This window comes from Solanum dulcamara, chromosome 4, assembly GCF_947179165.1.
Source record: "Solanum dulcamara chromosome 4, daSolDulc1.2, whole genome shotgun sequence".
NCBI classification, from domain to species: Eukaryota; Viridiplantae; Streptophyta; class Magnoliopsida; order Solanales; family Solanaceae; genus Solanum; species Solanum dulcamara.
Window position 1 is genome coordinate 19998802 of NC_077240.1, and position 16602 is coordinate 20015403.

The window sequence follows — 16602 nt, forward strand, 5'->3', positions numbered from 1 at the left end:
TCCTCCAAAGAGTTGCAAGTAACAATACACATGGATTTTCATGAGTAAGTTTGTCTCTCGTCATACTATTTGGCTAATTATACACCACCATTACTAAACCTAACAAAATATACCCCCCTCAATAGGATGGTTTCGCCCAAATTGACCAAAATTACATGATTTCTCTTTAATAACTCGACCCGACCCACCTATTATTGGACTAATTTTAATTTGATTTATGGAGAATTACATAATCTCCACAATATTGACTTTGTAACAACCAAGACTACTTTGTACTCCTTCCGTACTAATTAATGTGATGAAGGTCACGGAGTTCAAGAATGAAAGAAAATTATAAAACTTGTGGTCTAAAACACTCTTCATTGCAACTTCTGTGAGTAATACCATTTTCAAATAACAATCTTCAATTTATAGTTTCCTTATTCCCCAGGCAAATCCTAGAACCAATATATCATTATCTAATAGTAGATAGTTCAGTTCTAATGCTCTACCTGAGAGAGTTCATGGTTAGTAGTTTTCCTCCTATATAATGGAACACTATTGAATCAAATTACAAAGACAAATTGAGAAAAAGATTGTTTTTTTCCAGATGAAATGAAAATAAGATTTATGTCACTAGAAAAATATTTCCAATTTCTGACTACGCGACATGATATATGGTAATGGAGATATGAAGTGGCAGGAAATCATGTCGCACTTGTTTCTTCCATATTTCGCACCCTAGTGCACTGGAAAATATGCTAAAGATAGCAGCTGAGACAAAGGGACTATGGAAGAAATCTGCAAAATTCTGTACATATCTCAATGATTGAAAAAGAAAGTGGATAAGTTATTACAAACCTGTTTTGCAGCTTTTCTGTGAAGCAGACAATGTTTAAAAGTGTCCCTAAAGTTGTTGCATCTTCCACAGACTGGTCTTTGCATTGTTCTTACTAAGGTTAGAGGAAGTGAAGAGTGTTTTCAAATGAACAATATAACTTCAGTTGTCAGATATTCCTTTATAATTGGGATTACTTTTGGGAAGATGGTGATGAAATCTCACCCTCCAGCTCTTTCTTTGGAAGTTGGAACGGCAGTCAGTTTCAACTGTATAAGCTCCTGTTGAATATGACGCTGTATGAGGATGTCATCAAGCTACCACAGGTACCATGGTGCAATGCGATGCTTAAAACGCTCTGTTCATCATACTCTGCAAACACCAGGTTAAAAAGACAAATGTGATCCTTATGAGAGAAGAAAATAAGAGAGAAACATGACAATTAATTCAGTAGAGACGAAAGGAACAAGCTCAAGTAATTTAGGCAGATGTGATCCTTATGAGAGAAGAAAATAAGAGAGAAACATAACAATTAATTCAGGAGAGACAAAAGGAACAAGCTCAAGTAATTTAGGCAGAATGAGGCAAATAAACAGGTAATCATGAGCCGAATCACTCAATCTCAAGTAGAAAAGACTATCCATACAAAGATGAGAGAGGATGACTAACATGTCTACAAATTACTCAGAATAAGTGAAACTGAACAGAATTCACAAAATAAAGAGACTTTGTGTCCATATTGTTCATTAAATAAACGGACTGAATAAACGAGTACAGATATATCCTCTATCATGCCAAAACTGATCAGTTTCTCTTGTAAAGGTCTTCCTATTTTTCCCATTCTTCAATAATGCTACAATACAAACAGAAACCAAATACTTCCAAAAAGGTGAAAAGGAAATTTCCATCCAAAACAACAAAAGAAATTCACAAAAAAACGAAAAGAGAACATTTTACAGAAAACCTGCCTGCCAGCTTGTTAAAACAGGCTAATAGTTCTACCAGAAATCACCACAAGAACATGAACCGTCCACAAAATGATGAAAGCGATTCCGGTCCCTCACAATGATTTTGCGTCCTGTGATTTTTGAAATGAGCTTTGTGACAGCATGACAATCTGGACAAACACGTAGATTCTTGACAATCTTGATTGTAGTTCCTGCCTGAGTACTAATTAGCCCATAAGCAATGGCTAGCTTTTCACTATGAACTGCAAGTGATTGCTGCTTCTCAACTTCCTCAAGATCATGCAAGACTATATCAGTCTGCGGCAAGTAACCATGAGCCTCGAGCCACTTGTTCATCTCCTCCAGCATTATGTAAATTTCTTTGCTTTTGGGATGCTTCATATCACCCGCAAGGAACTCATGCACTTTATTATTTACCTCAATGGAGCTACAGCCAGGTTCCTTGTCAACCCCGCTTCTCTTCATCAATGCCCTCACCTTTGCCACCCCATCCCAATCACCAGCAGCAGCATATATGTTGGATAGCAGAACATAAGTTCCTGAAGTAGCAAGATCCTGTTCGACTAGGAACTCCATAATTTTCTCTGCAAGCATTACGTCCCCATGAATCCTACAAGCAGTCAGTAGAGTTCCCCATAAAATAGGATCGGAATCAATCTTCATATTTTTGACAAATTCATAAGCTTTTTCTAGTTGTCCAGCTCGTCCAAGAAGATTCACCATGCAACCATAGTGCTCAATCTTTGGCTCAATCCAGTACTTCTCCATTAACTGAAAATAATTCCACCCTTCAGAGACCAATCCAGCATTAGCACAAGCACTTAAAATGCCAATAAACGTTATATCAGTAGGCTGGAGACCCAACTTACACATCTCATTGAACAGCTGCAAAGCTTCAAGGCTAAATCCATGTATTGCATATCCTACAATCATCGAATTCCATGTTATGACATCCTTATCTCTCATCTGATCAAACACCATTCTTGCATCCTCTAAACTCCCACACTTGCTATACATGTCAATAAAAGCAGTACCTACATGTTTATTTACTTTAATTCTGTTACTTTTCACATAAGCATGAATCCACCGACCTGATTCCAGTACTCCTATTTGTGCACAAGCAGAAAGAGTCGCCACCACGGTCACTTCATTAGGTTTCACTTTTGACAGTAACATCTGCCTAAAAAGAACCAAAGCTTCATTAGGTCTACCATGTTGGCTATACCCATCAATCATGGCATTCCAACAAACAACATCCCTGTCTTCCATCCCATCGAACAACACTCTAGCTTCTTGGACATGCCCATTCTTTGCATATCCAGTAATCATTGTTGTCAAAGACACTAAGGACCTTTCAGGCATAGTGTCAAAGAGTTTGCGAGCTGACACAATGTCACTGCCTCTTGCATAGACATCTACAAGAGCAGTTCGAACATATGTGTCAGATTCATACCCGAGTTTTAGGGCTTGACAATGAAGGGCTTTTCCTGATTCAAGTGGGCAAGTTTTAAGGATGGAAGAAAATGTAAACGCATTAGGCTCAATATTTTGCATTAGCATTTGGATATATAAGACAAAGGCTTGTTCATACAGATCATTGCTCACATGATTATGGATAATCGCAGTGTAAGAGAACACAGTTGGACTATGAGTATGCTTAAAGACAGTAAGAGAATTTTGGAGGTGTCCAAGGGAAGAGTAAGATTGTTGGAGCTTAAAATTCAAGACCGGGTCACTCTCCAGGCCATGCCGAATAAGAAATGCATGAATCAGTAGAAGCTGTCTGATGCTTTTTGATTTGTCTATCAAGAATTTAAGTCTGTTTGGTGACGGGCTATGGCTATGCTTGGTGGCAGTACTAGTAGTGTATAGTGGTGGGTTGGTGAAAAAGGAAGTTCCAGACATGATTTCAGCCATTGCATGGCCAAAGCTTTGGTTGGGAACATCCAGGGATCAATCAAAATGTAACTAAGAAAACGCAAAAAGCATCTGATCAAGCACCTGCTCCATCATCAACTATAAGCACATAATTTTAAGGAAGACTTCGAACAGCTGCAAGAAAGTTGGGAACAGTAATTAAAAAAACAAGATCATATATTTTGATTAAACTCTTTTAAATCATGGGGATTGCTTCAAGCCATTAAAAAAGGCCGATATAGAAATTAAGTGCACTTCAAGTATTGCTGGATGCACAACTTCAGACCATTGGCTACAGTTTACGAGTCAATGTTAATGCTTTATACCCCAGAATCATATCAAGAAAGAGCCAATTCACTAAGAAATTTCTTCCAAGTAATGTTAATAGAAGCAAGTGGAAACAGCTTTGTTGATACTGGTAGACTTGTCAAAGCAGCTAATTTCTCTTTCTTAGGCTGACAGTATCAGTTAAATATACAACTTTAATGGGACTTTTAATTCTGAAAAGTTATTCCTAGGTTGCAATTGAAGAGAGGAAAATCAAAAACATATAAAGACTAGACCATTTTCCGTGTGAAATGACAGGGACTGGTTTGGTTAGTTAGGAAATCCCAAGCAAAGCAATCTGTGCAATTTCCGGGGGTTCAGTAGTAGGAAAGAAAGGCATAAGATAGTAAAACTCATACAGTACCACTATCTTTATTTTTTCTTCAATCAGAAAACAATTCTTCAGAAAAAAGGCATTCAGAGTGTAACCTTTGTAAATACAAGAGGAGAATCTAACACTCTTTGCTTGCTTTTGCTACTTGCAAGAGACAAGACACTGTCAACCGCTACTCCGTTTGTGAAATATCTTTTGGATGTTGAAAAAATACCCATGTTTTTATATTATAAAGTAAAGAATAAGTGATTATTGAATACCATAGCTTTATCTGTTTTTACAAAAACCTTTTTTAATGGATCTAACTCAACTTCAAACCCTAAAATTTATACAAACAGATTAAAGGACTCATTCTCTACCAACTTGGAAGACTTAACACCCCCGTTACATTCTGGACCTAATATTGATATCATGATAGATTTTAATATCTCAATCTAACTCAACCACAAAAGCTAGTTTATAAAAAAATAATTACTCAAATCCTTATAAGGAAAAGACTCATCCCTGCCAACTTAGGAGACTTAACACTAATCAAGATCAAACCTAATTGAGAAGTTCCCACTTTTTTGGGGGGTGATAGAGAAAAGGGGAAAACAAAAAACTATAGTGCACTTGCTTAGGAAAGATACTAGTCCTTAGGGTGGCAATGATTCAAGTTGAATCAAGTTTGAACGGCTCATAATGGGTTAAGACAGTAATTGAGTCAAAGTAGATTAGGTAATGGGTTATATAACGAGTCAAGATCCAACTCAATCCAATTTTTACTAAGTTTGATTATTTTATTTGTTCTTTTAAACTATTTTAGTACCTAATAAAAATATTTTTTTCTTTATTATAGCTATATATAACATATCAAATTGAAAAAAATATATATATTTTAACAAAATTTCTCATGAATCAATTTGAGTTACATATCAACCCAATGTTTTATGGATTAAAATGAGTTGAGCTAATGAATGAGTGGGTCAATAACCAACCCAAAGTTAAACGGATTGAATTGGCTTGGATGGATTTAATTTGATTTTGCTACCCCCACTCATTCTTTTTCTTTTGAAGAAGAAATATAGTGAGCCCAAAAGATAAAATATCGATATTCCAGTTTCCCGAAGGAAGGAAATTTTAGTACTTTTTCCGTTCTCTTCCCTTCCCTAACCAAACAAGAAAACAGCTTTTCACAATTTCTATTCTCTCCTTCATAAACAAAGCACTACTGAAAGCCACCATGAAACTACAAGTAACTAACCAAACACCTTCCCAGCTGACTTCTCAAGCCAACTCCAAGGAAGATATAAATCCTTCTCTACATGATTTTCTCCTTAAAATATGAAACATTAGAGCGAAAAGAAACCAGAAAGATGTACAATAGAGTTTAGCCAATACAGATTGTATCATGAGCTGCTCGCAGTAAAAACATTTGGGAACTGAATCAAACTGGAAATGTTGGAGGAACCATTGTTCAGACTTCACAAGCATCACATATGACTAACTGGACAAGAATATATATATCAACCTACAGAACCCCCAATCACATTAACAGCCAAATATGGAAGAAAAAAGAAAAAGTACAAATAAAAGAAGCCTCCTCATTTTCAAATCAATTTACAAAGCTACCAGAATTGACCCAAATAAATAATAATTAGTGGCCAACTTCAGTTCTCCTGGCTTCTGTTATCTGAAAGCAGGGTCGTCTCTTTTGAAAAATTGAACTTGCTGGTTGCACCAAAGATGTCAGCAACTTGCAATACGGTCCTTTGACATGTGTCACTAGTTGGCAGGAAAGCATCTGGAAGGGAAGGGATGCATTCAGGGAGAAAGTCTGTCTTGTTGAAGGTTGGAGCATACAGCACCAGCACTGCCCGACAGAATATGAATCTGCAATATTTAGAGTGTTTTACCATCCAAGTTTTTGCGAGGAAAAGAGCAACAGAAAAGTAGACAGGGTATAACTTAAGATGTAAGAACACATTACTTATTAAAAGAACTACTTAATTTCATTAGATCGGAAAGAAATTTGCTAAAATATGAAAGATTACTCTATATTCTTGCACCATTACTTGTGTGCAGTCCCCTTATATTTTTTTGATAAGATCTTGTTTAAACTATGCCTTCAGCATGCTTGAAGGGTTTGAAAACAACTATTTCAAACAAGGGTATTTTCGGTCTTTTTTGCTATTTTATCTCATACATAGCTAATAGCCTAATACAGGGGTTATTATCCCATATTGAATCTGGTACAATAATATAGAAAGTCCTAACAACAACATACCCTGTTGGATGGGTTTGGGGAGGGTAAAGTATACACCGACCGTACCCCTACCTCGTGGAGGTAGAGAGGTTGTTTCCGAAAGATCCTCGGTTCAAGTAACACATATCAAAGCAGTATGAAAAAGAACACACGGCAGTAAAGAAGACATATCAATAATAGAGAAAGCATTACATAGCATCTAAGGAAAATGAACAGTAATGACAGCCAAATATTGCAATACTAAAAGCAAATAATAGAGAAAGCATTGCATTGCTAATACACTGATATGAATGGAGAAAAAAGTACGGTGCACCAAACTACCACCAAGCCAGTATGTGGAATCTACTCTTCATATTATAAGAACCAGGTTGAGTTTCCAGCATAAGTTTTACGAAGATTCCCTATACAGGATATGAAAATAATAACCAAATAAGAGATAAGACAATGCAAGAAATTCTACCACGATTATCTTTCCGAATACCTCAAACCAAACAACCATTAAAGGATTCAGCTGACTTGTCATTTTAATTTCCTCAAAAATGACAAATTAGAGATTAAAGGGATAACAGCCTCGAGTTATTAAATGGGAAATATTATCATTCTACCAAAAACTCTACAATGAAACAAAGGAATGGAGACCTGAGTCCCATTTTATTGAATTTTCCTACATCAGTGAGACAAAGAAACAATGGTTACAGAGATCTTTTGAAGAGGAAGAGGCTTGGACAGGAGTTAAATTATGTGCCTCAGATATTATAGAATTCCTGTAGTAGGACGTAGAAGAAAGCTAACTTTATGTTCCCTTTAAATTGTACAGATGGTTTTAGCACAGCCTTTGTGCAACACATTTATAATGTTGTTACCATTCTCAAGAAATTTCTTCAAAAAGGAATTCACGCCTAACCTCCACATCCACCCTCACGCCCATAAGCCTTAAGAAAACAAATAGAGACTAATTTAACTGACACTCCGAACCAACATCTTGCAATAAAAACCTTGATGTACGAGTGATTCAGCAATTTATACCAGTGAATTATCAGATTTTGTCAGGTGGTCAATGTCAAATCAACAACTTCCACATTCAGCAACTCAAGGGCATACTTCAAGACTTGATACTAGATGACCAAGATGAGTACTGAAGAAAATGTTAGCGAACAGTAGCAACCTACCTTAAAATGAGCCGCCGTAAAAATGGATCTCCAAGAGTTTGTGCCCAAACAGGATTAAGATTATCTGATGCTGCTAATAACAAACCCCACTCATTTAATGATGAAGAAAGCAGTTTGTCAGCCTTATCATACATATCCTGAAAGCAAGAATACATGTGTGAGCAAACCAAGCACATAAAAAACAGGTAAGATGCAGTTGGGGTTAAAGCTAACACACCATGTCAATGTCAGAACCCGTGAAACCAAGCATCAAAATGAAAGCCTGTAAAGGAATTGTAAGAAAACCCGTGAATGAGCTTCCACTCGGCTGTCGAGAAGAATCCACAGTAGATATAGGCAGTGAAACTGCAGGAGAGAGTAGCATGGCAACAGATTCTCCCTTCTCTGATCCACTTAAGAACTGTTCATATTCATGCATCAAATAATTTTATCCATGTCAGAGAAATAAATTAAAAGCAAAAGGTTCATTACCTACATAATTTAACAAGTGATTAAAAAAAATCAAAAATCTAACTATTAGGCATGTGAGTTAACTTCAGAGTTATCTATTTAATAGCAGATACAAGGATATCAAGAAACAAAGAGGTACCTTCTGCTAAGCACAACGAATGATGAGCTGATGAAGTAATTTTGTAAAAGAAAGCAGGCTGGAGAAAAGGAAAATGCAACCTAAATATAGTCCTAGCTAAAAACGACACTAGGAGAAAATCTAATATATCATCAGAGACCTAGACTGATACTATAATATCATCAAAGTTTGTAGACTTTTTCATGCATCGATCCTTCTGAGGGCATCTAGAACACCATTCAGCTGTAGATTTTGGTTGAATAAAATGCATCAAGGATAAAATAACATACTGCTGGAAAATTAAGTACACAGTGTGACTAAGAAGATGATCAAGGTATCATAATTTGAAGGCCATGATGTTGAGGGCCACGATGATAACCACATAAATCAAGAAACTAAAACTTAGAAATGTTTTTGATAAGGTAAATAATTTTATTAATGGAAGGGAAATTCCTTATACAAACAGAATACCAAAAAGTAGATAAACCTAAACCACAATATGGTTCTCTATAAAAGTCATCCAATCATCTAACTACAAACAAGGGCCTCATGGGTACACCAAAAAAGAAACTAGAGACAAGAGGCTACTCCTCACAAACAAAATCATTCTCGACCCATCAAACGCTTTCCTATTTCTCTCCCTCCAAACTACCCACATAATTGCTAATGGAACTACATCACATGCCTGGGGTATTCTCCTCCTCCTCCTGAAATCCCAGTTATACATTGCCTTCTTTACTGTTCTCAGCATGGCCCACTGTACTCTGAACCAGCCAGTTCAGGATCTCCCACCACGGACATTCTGGACTGCATTCCTGGATTTTATCATATTTCTAAGAGCATAAGTAGCTCAATTCTCTAAATAAAAGCTATGGTATTTATTTCATGTATCATGACTCCTTTGCAACCAAAGTTTTATAAATCTTCTATCATCATTTGCTTCTTCCTGCCAAACCAATACTGACAGTCCATGTAACACTTCCTTTAACGAGAAATCTACTGTTTCAACTTCGGGACTCAGAGATAATGGATCCTTTTCTCCATTTAAATATGAAGGACGCTGCAACAACGCCGAGCACACATCCCACACATAAAGCCTTGTGAACCTTATGTAGCACATTAACAAATGTCAATCTTGTCTCAGACATCCCACAGGCTCCCTATTGGAAATGGGAACCCAAATTGAGGCCCCTTCTTCTATGCAGGGGATGCGTAGCTTTACACCTGAATACTACCTAACTACCTCAAGCTACCTTAAGATTTGCTTCTTAAATAACCCAACATATACAGTAAGTGCAATTGTAACAAGCAAACTATTGACAGGCGACACAAAGTAGTAAAAAGGAAGATTAAGAGAGAATCCGTGTCAAGTTTGATGGAGGAATTCTTTTAGCTGCTGTTGAAATATAGTGATAAAATTATTGAATTGAATTAGAGAGTTTTGGCTCGCTCAGAATTCTCTTGCAACATGCACATACCGGAAGAGACCAGGCAATTTAATTCCCTAAAACAGTTTGTAAGGTTTAAACATGGAGCTTAACTCTGAAACTTCAGCAGTTTTAAATTCCAATAAATGCAAGTCCAAGCAAGCCCTATTAGGTTATTAGTATTTGAGATAACCTAAACTCTGCAATGCAGATATATTCCTATGTCGGTCTCCATATTAGAACATACAATCATCAGTCCAAGCATTTCCACCACTCTCTCCATTTTTAGTTAATCATCCTTGAGCACAAAATTTATTGGCTCAACACAATAATAATCTCAGATAAACTATACACCAATTGTCATCATATTAGCAAGGTCCAGGATGCATACCGTGAATGCTTTACTGATATCACTGTCAATGACCAAAAAAAGTGGTCTTCTAGTGAATGGCAACAAGTCACATGGATAAATCCCATTGAGACCTAAAATAAAAATAAAAAATTTCAGGATTCAGAATTATATACAGACAAAGTATGACACTTGGTTTCAATTCCAAAGGATAAGGTTTAAAAAAAAAAAAAAACTTGTGTGATGCTCAGAAGAGATGATAACCAGCATATATGCTAAGTGTAAATACAAAATAACATCTGAGATGATAACCAGCGCATATGCTAAGCGTAAACACAAAATAACAGCCAGATGACGGAAATAAAGTGTAACAATTTGCTTCCATATTTAGATCAGAAGAACTGATGCTACCAACAACGTCTGCGTCCACTATCCATGTCTTGTATAGATATCAATAAAGAACGCTGATTTTTTTATTAAGGTACAGATCCACCCCATAAATTCCCTACTCAGCAACAACAAAAAAAACAGTGTAATACACAAGTGGGGTCTGAGGAAGAAATTCCCTACTCAAGAGCCCAAATTTCACCCACTTTGCTCCCTTGGTGACTCAATCCCCAATATTATGGTTGAAGGTAGAAGCTCTTTGCCAATAGACTACCCTTCATCACAAATGACACCAATATTTAAGATGATAAAAAGTATGAGCAGATAAACACCTCCTGACATTGACTTCATTGACAAATCAAGTTGATATTCCTTGAGTTGATTTTACATTCATAAAATCAGGATTTTGTCTTAAATTTTTCTATGTTCTTAAAGGATCTCATGAGTTTCTCCCAGGTCTTCTATCTAGTTTTTGTTAATGAGAAAAAAACAATGAACTTCTGCAGAGAAACATGTTGTCCATATGAAAACAAGAATTGATTTTAGAGAGGCCTATGCACAACGTAACAAGACCTATGTGCTATTCCACCTGCTGATACTTCTGCAACAAGAGGATGAATACAGTATGTTTTGTGCCTCAAAACTGTTCATTTTTGAATCGACATAATGGAGAAAGTGTTCAATACCTCCATTGGAACGAGAACCAACGTATAAGCAACTACTCTGGTCACTTAAGCAATTCCCCTTGGCAGAAGTGGGATTTGCATTTTCAAATTCAAAGTTAAGTGAAGATGTAGAGGTGGCTTCTGAGTCGCCAACACGAGACAAAAAGCTCCTCCCTGCACCATGGGATGCAGAAGAAAAAGAGTTCTGAGAGCTTCCTGTCACAAATTTAAATTATTATCAGGATCAGTTTAAGCTGTAAATTAGAGTTTTGAAGGAAGAACAATGTCAACATATAAGAGCTTTACACAGTCTACTACCTGCAGCAGACAAATATAGTAAAAGAACTCCATCATGAGGTAGCTCCTCACAGTTTGTGGCCAAAACCTGCCAATAATTGGGAAAGTTAACTTTCAATGGAGAATAGTATAGAGAGTACATGCATGAGGAATGCAGAGAAAAATCCAGGAGCTAAAAATCCTTCTCCATATCCAGGGAGGCCATTGGCAATAGTGCTGTTTATACAATGTTCAATCACCAGCTCTTGCTAGAAGGATGCCAACTTTTGCAGTATCATTATAGAAGATATTAAAAGGATATTCAAAAACTTCCACCTAGCACAAACAAAATTAATTGCAATAAAGCTCTGAGTAATATTAATAGAGCATATGCTACCAGGAAAACCAAACTAATTTTCCTCAAAAATAAGTAGTTACCTTTCCCATCTCACATTTGTGCTAAAAGAAGTTTCGAGCTTTCACATTTACCAAGTTAATTAGATTATACTTATAAGATATTGAAATGTCGGATGAGAGCACCAGAACTACAATTTGCTTTTTCAACAAAAATATTTTTTTTGCAAATAGTTGGAAAATGCAACTACTCACCGCTAAATAATTTGTAACAGACGGACGATATAGGATGGACTTGCGAGGATTAGGAGGTAGAGTAGGATCAGATATATCTTGTGAATAATTAACACGACTGGGCCCTGGAGCTCCATTCTGGCCAATACCAGTTCCAGACCCACTTGGAGGAACCCCGCCTGTCTGATAAAATGACCCACTAGGTTCCCATTCCAGACATTGTAGTATTCGGAAAGTATCAAGAGTCAGTTCTGAATACTTAACCTGATCACCGCATAGAAAGAGAAGATGAGTGAATATTAATGCAGTGGATCAATATGGATGTGAACATTAAGTTCACTAGTAAACTGCACAATGAACCAGACACTTCCAATTAGAACAAAAGGTAGGCATGCAAAGGGGAGAAAGGCGCACCTCATTGGGATGGTAGCTACAGAGCAGCGCATCTCGTAATCTTAGCTTTCTCTTTGCTTCAACAACTTGTGGCAGGCAATCTGGATGAAGGTCCAATACAACACTATATCTCAATGGCCTGATATTCATAAAAGCTGGGTCAGCTTTTAGAAACTTAACTATTTCCTGAACCACCAGCTTCCATTCTTTAAAATCAGTTTCCTGGAAAGAAGTCCATCTAAAAGTCATTCATCTATGCATAAAATATTTGTTATTTCTCCCATCACAACATCTAGTGAGCAAGGGACCAAGCTATGTATGTGGAAACAGGTCATAGCATACAAAGGGCATTCATGTCATTCAGCCCACCAAACGATAATACCATCAATGGAAATGGACATTTGGGAAATTGTCACTTCCGTGTTTGGTAACAAACTTTACCTGAATAGAAGGCTGTTCACCAACTTAATGGTTCAATAGAATATTGGAATTTGAATACTCTTATCACTTCAAAGAAGCCCGAATACTCCTTTTCAAAAATAAAAATTACATCACATGATAAAAGCTGATGGTTTCATCTAATCCCATAACAGCAGCCACTTCCCATGGCAGGAAAACAGATCCTAAGTTTTAAACCCTGAACATGCCACATATTTTTCTTGAAGGCACAAAGTAAAAAAGAAAATAGAAAAAAAAAATGTATATACATGTGTGAGCAGAAGTCCAAATTATAAAGATAAATTGAACATTTGACTCTGACATGCTACTTATGGTTCCTTCCTCCAGTCCTACATTTTTCATATAATTATGGCAAACCAAAATATTACATGTAGTGGAACAGTACGTATGCACCTATAGGACAAGCATGTGTACAAAACAATTAAGAATCATGGTCACTGACCTGGAACACCCTCTTGCATTCATCAAGCAACATTTTCAGCTGATTTACCAATTGAAAAACCATATCACGCCGATTCAAAACCAAACAAACTGTCAGAAACCGAGCAAGAAACCGAAGTTGCTTGCTGGAAAGATTAACATCCTGAAACATCCCATCTTTAAAATACTCCCTAGTCAACACTGCCTCATAAAAGATATACGACTCAGACAAATAGCTAGCCTCACTTGTCCTCATGTACTGGCCAAAATAAAGCTGACCAATCCTAGATGCAATATCCCCAATCTCCCATCTCTTGAGACCAGCTTCCACTAACTTCTGTCGATTCTCTTGTTGAAACTTCCATAATTGTGTGTATACCTTGAAAACCTTGTAGAAGTATGTATCATACCTTATATTACAGAACCACCCAAATTAAAGACTGTCAAAAGACAAAACATTCTGTATACGAATCAAAGTAGAAACACTAAAATTCTAGAGGATAGAAAAGGAAAAACCATCTACAGACAACAGCTAGGCCTTATTGCTATAATGTAATATGTTTTCCACGATAAATTATTTTCTGGTACTTGGTTGCACAAAAAATATCATTTTTTTAGATGAGTCATTGAAGTACTGAAAATATTTTCCTTAAAAACAATATGTTACATCAAATAGTGGAAAACTCCTTATACTCTTAAGTGAAATTCCATTGCACTAGTACTCCATATGCTCTCGTTCCTAATCAACAATTAACCATTTATTTCCTCTTTACAAAGTCTAATGATCACTAAACACCATCACTATTCTGTGCCACGTATTTATGTCCAACCAAACATCTACAATCGAAAAATTATCAAGTAAAATGTTTTCCAAAGAAAAATCATTCTCAAGTTATTCCAAATAGGGCCCTAATCATCTTGATGCTAATACACTAAACTAATAGAAATTACTCCTAAGTTGTTCATTTAGTATCATTATATTTACTCATATTCAAAGTTGGTTACTTAAAGGGATTATTTCATCTTCTTCCCCTTCCCATTAAAATCCCCAAAATTATACAATTCATTTAAGCATGTCACAGTATGCAGCTATCATTATCATCAGCAATAAACAAAAACGCCCATATGGGTTCTTGAAGATCATTCAAAGTCATGGGAAATTTTGAGAAAATTGAAAGAAAACAATAGTGGGGTCAAGTGTTAGACCTGTTACGTTGGTAGTAGGGTAAATCTCGAATTTTTGAGAACTTCTTGTCAGCTTTGGCAACAAGGGTCCAATAAACTTCGCTGACTGGTATGTTATTGCTACTGTTGTTGCTGTTCTGCTGAGACATTTCTTCCAATTTTTGCTAATACTTCCCTCTTTAGATAGTCAATTGAATCAATGAGGAAAATGGAAAGGATCCAAAATTTGCTGCCATTGATTCTGTGTATTTTTTTTCTGCTTTTTAGTATCAGTTGGGAGTGGGATTTGGGAAAGTTCGGGCCGCAGATAACAAGGTCGATTTCTTAGGGCAGATTTTGAGTTATGTTCTAAATACCATTTTGGGACAATTCTATTTTTCATTCTCTCATTCTCATGGATTTACAAAATACTTCTCCAAACTGTTTAAAAATTATCTGAAATTGTTAAGTAAGAGTCAATTTGAATTGATTATTTATCAAAATTAAAATTAAATTAGTTTAATTGATTTTTAAATTGTCATAGCCAAATAAAACTAAAAATAATATGCATTATCAACATGAGTTATGGTGCAGTAATGAGACTGCTTCATCATTAATTAGAGATCTCGAGTTCGAGCCCTGTGTACGAAAAAAATTATGTGGGAGATTCATTCCCGAATGGATCCTCCAGTGTGCAATCTGAATTTAATCGGGGGCTCCACGGGCTCCTGACACCGGGTGGAAAATAAAAAAAATGTATTTATCAATTTGGTTGTTTATCGGGTTTGATTCGATTTGGTATGGTTCAGTTATTAACCATACATAAAAAAAAATGTTTCGTTCAAAAGAGGGGGAAAAGGCAACAATTCATTCAAAACAAAAACTCGTTAGAACAACTAACGTTACAGTACTTTCGATCACTGAATTTATTGTGAATAAAGTTTTAAAATTAACCATTTTGGCCTAAAAGGAAGAGAAAGTGACATTTCTAGTTCCGCCAAAAATGGCCATCGACACTCACATACATGAAATCAATAAGATAAATGTCCACGTCTTGAGTGTTTTTTGCTTTTATAAATAAATTTTGATGAAAACATATATAAGATATTTAAAATTGTTTATAAAAATAATATATTATGTATTTATAATAATAAAATATATGTATATAATTTATCGCTTCACTTTGATTTCTTCGATCTTTTTTAACAAAACAAAACCAAATCAAATACTACCAATTTTTAAAAATCTAAAACCAAATCAAATTAAACCCAAATAAAATCAATTTTATTTAATTTTTCGATTTAGATCGATTTTTAACCAAACCGTGAACACCCTTAAGTAAAACAAATTGTAAATAATTTAAATTTTATGTAATCATATTGGTGTTGTTGTAGAAAATAATTATGAGCTCACTAAAATTTATTTTTGTGTCAAACAACATCTTCAAATTGAACTAATTAATTTAGACACAATCTAATAGCAAGTTAAAGTCGATTTTGATGTTCAAATCAAAATGAACCTCAACAAATATTGTAATAAACAAATTAAGGAAAGTAAAATGAATCAAAGTTAATGATCAAACTTATTACATTGTTGTGTTATGTCTTGACGCTCCTTTATTACAAGGCAAACAAATTAAACTTTAAGAATTGATGACTTCATGAGCCTTATATAGATGAATTTTTCTCTCTTTATTTGTTTGGTTCTTTTTGTGAAAATCAAATGAAATTCTTTATGAAATTAACTTTTTCTTCGTTTTAGGTGATATCACGAATCCATTTGTTCTTTCTTTGAGAACCAAAACAATTTTGATTATCTAAAAAATTGAAAAGAGAATGTATTTTTATGCATTATTCCACATCCTAACTTTTATTGGTACACATATACTTGTACACATTGATCTCACATCACCAGCAATAAATGTTGGGACCAAATTAAATAAGGTGCCCCGACTCTATATATGCCTAGCTTGATTTAGCACAACATCAAAGGGGGCCTTTCATATATCATTTCACGTTTGATATGAGGGATAAAAATAAATAATTTTAAGATAAAAAAATTGTTTATGAATAAAATTTTGATATTTTATTTAATTATCAAGACAATAATGTTATTTAATTCATATATAT

The 16602-nt window shown here is 35.4% G+C and overlaps 2 protein-coding genes across 3 annotated transcripts; both read right to left on the reverse strand.

Annotated features, from left to right (window-relative positions):
• Positions 1-347: 347 nt before the first annotated feature.
• Positions 348-4644, reverse strand: LOC129886839 (pentatricopeptide repeat-containing protein ELI1, chloroplastic). Its single transcript, XM_055961706.1, has 3 exons — positions 4459-4644; positions 1786-3837; positions 348-1189 (listed from the first exon to the last, which is right to left on the reverse strand). Exon 2 carries the CDS (start codon positions 3700-3702, stop codon positions 1816-1818), a length of 1887 nt encoding a protein of 628 aa, XP_055817681.1. The 5' UTR covers positions 3703-3837; positions 4459-4644; the 3' UTR covers positions 348-1189; positions 1786-1815.
• A 1087-nt stretch (positions 4645-5731) lies between these two features.
• On the reverse strand, positions 5732-14875 carry LOC129886840 (uncharacterized). 2 transcript variants are annotated; one of them, XM_055961708.1, is made up of 10 exons: positions 14516-14875; positions 13332-13719; positions 12452-12652; positions 12059-12301; positions 11492-11558; positions 11195-11389; positions 10164-10255; positions 7995-8177; positions 7778-7914; positions 5732-6235 (listed from the first exon to the last, which is right to left on the reverse strand). In XM_055961708.1, exons 1-10 carry the CDS (start codon positions 14641-14643, stop codon positions 6013-6015), a joined length of 1857 nt encoding a protein of 618 aa, XP_055817683.1. In that variant the 5' UTR covers positions 14644-14875; the 3' UTR covers positions 5732-6012. The 2 variants fall into 2 exon arrangements, with proteins under 2 accessions (XP_055817683.1, XP_055817684.1); XM_055961709.1 differs by having other exon boundaries at positions 13332-13749; positions 14516-14603.
• Positions 14876-16602: the final 1727 nt, after the last annotated feature.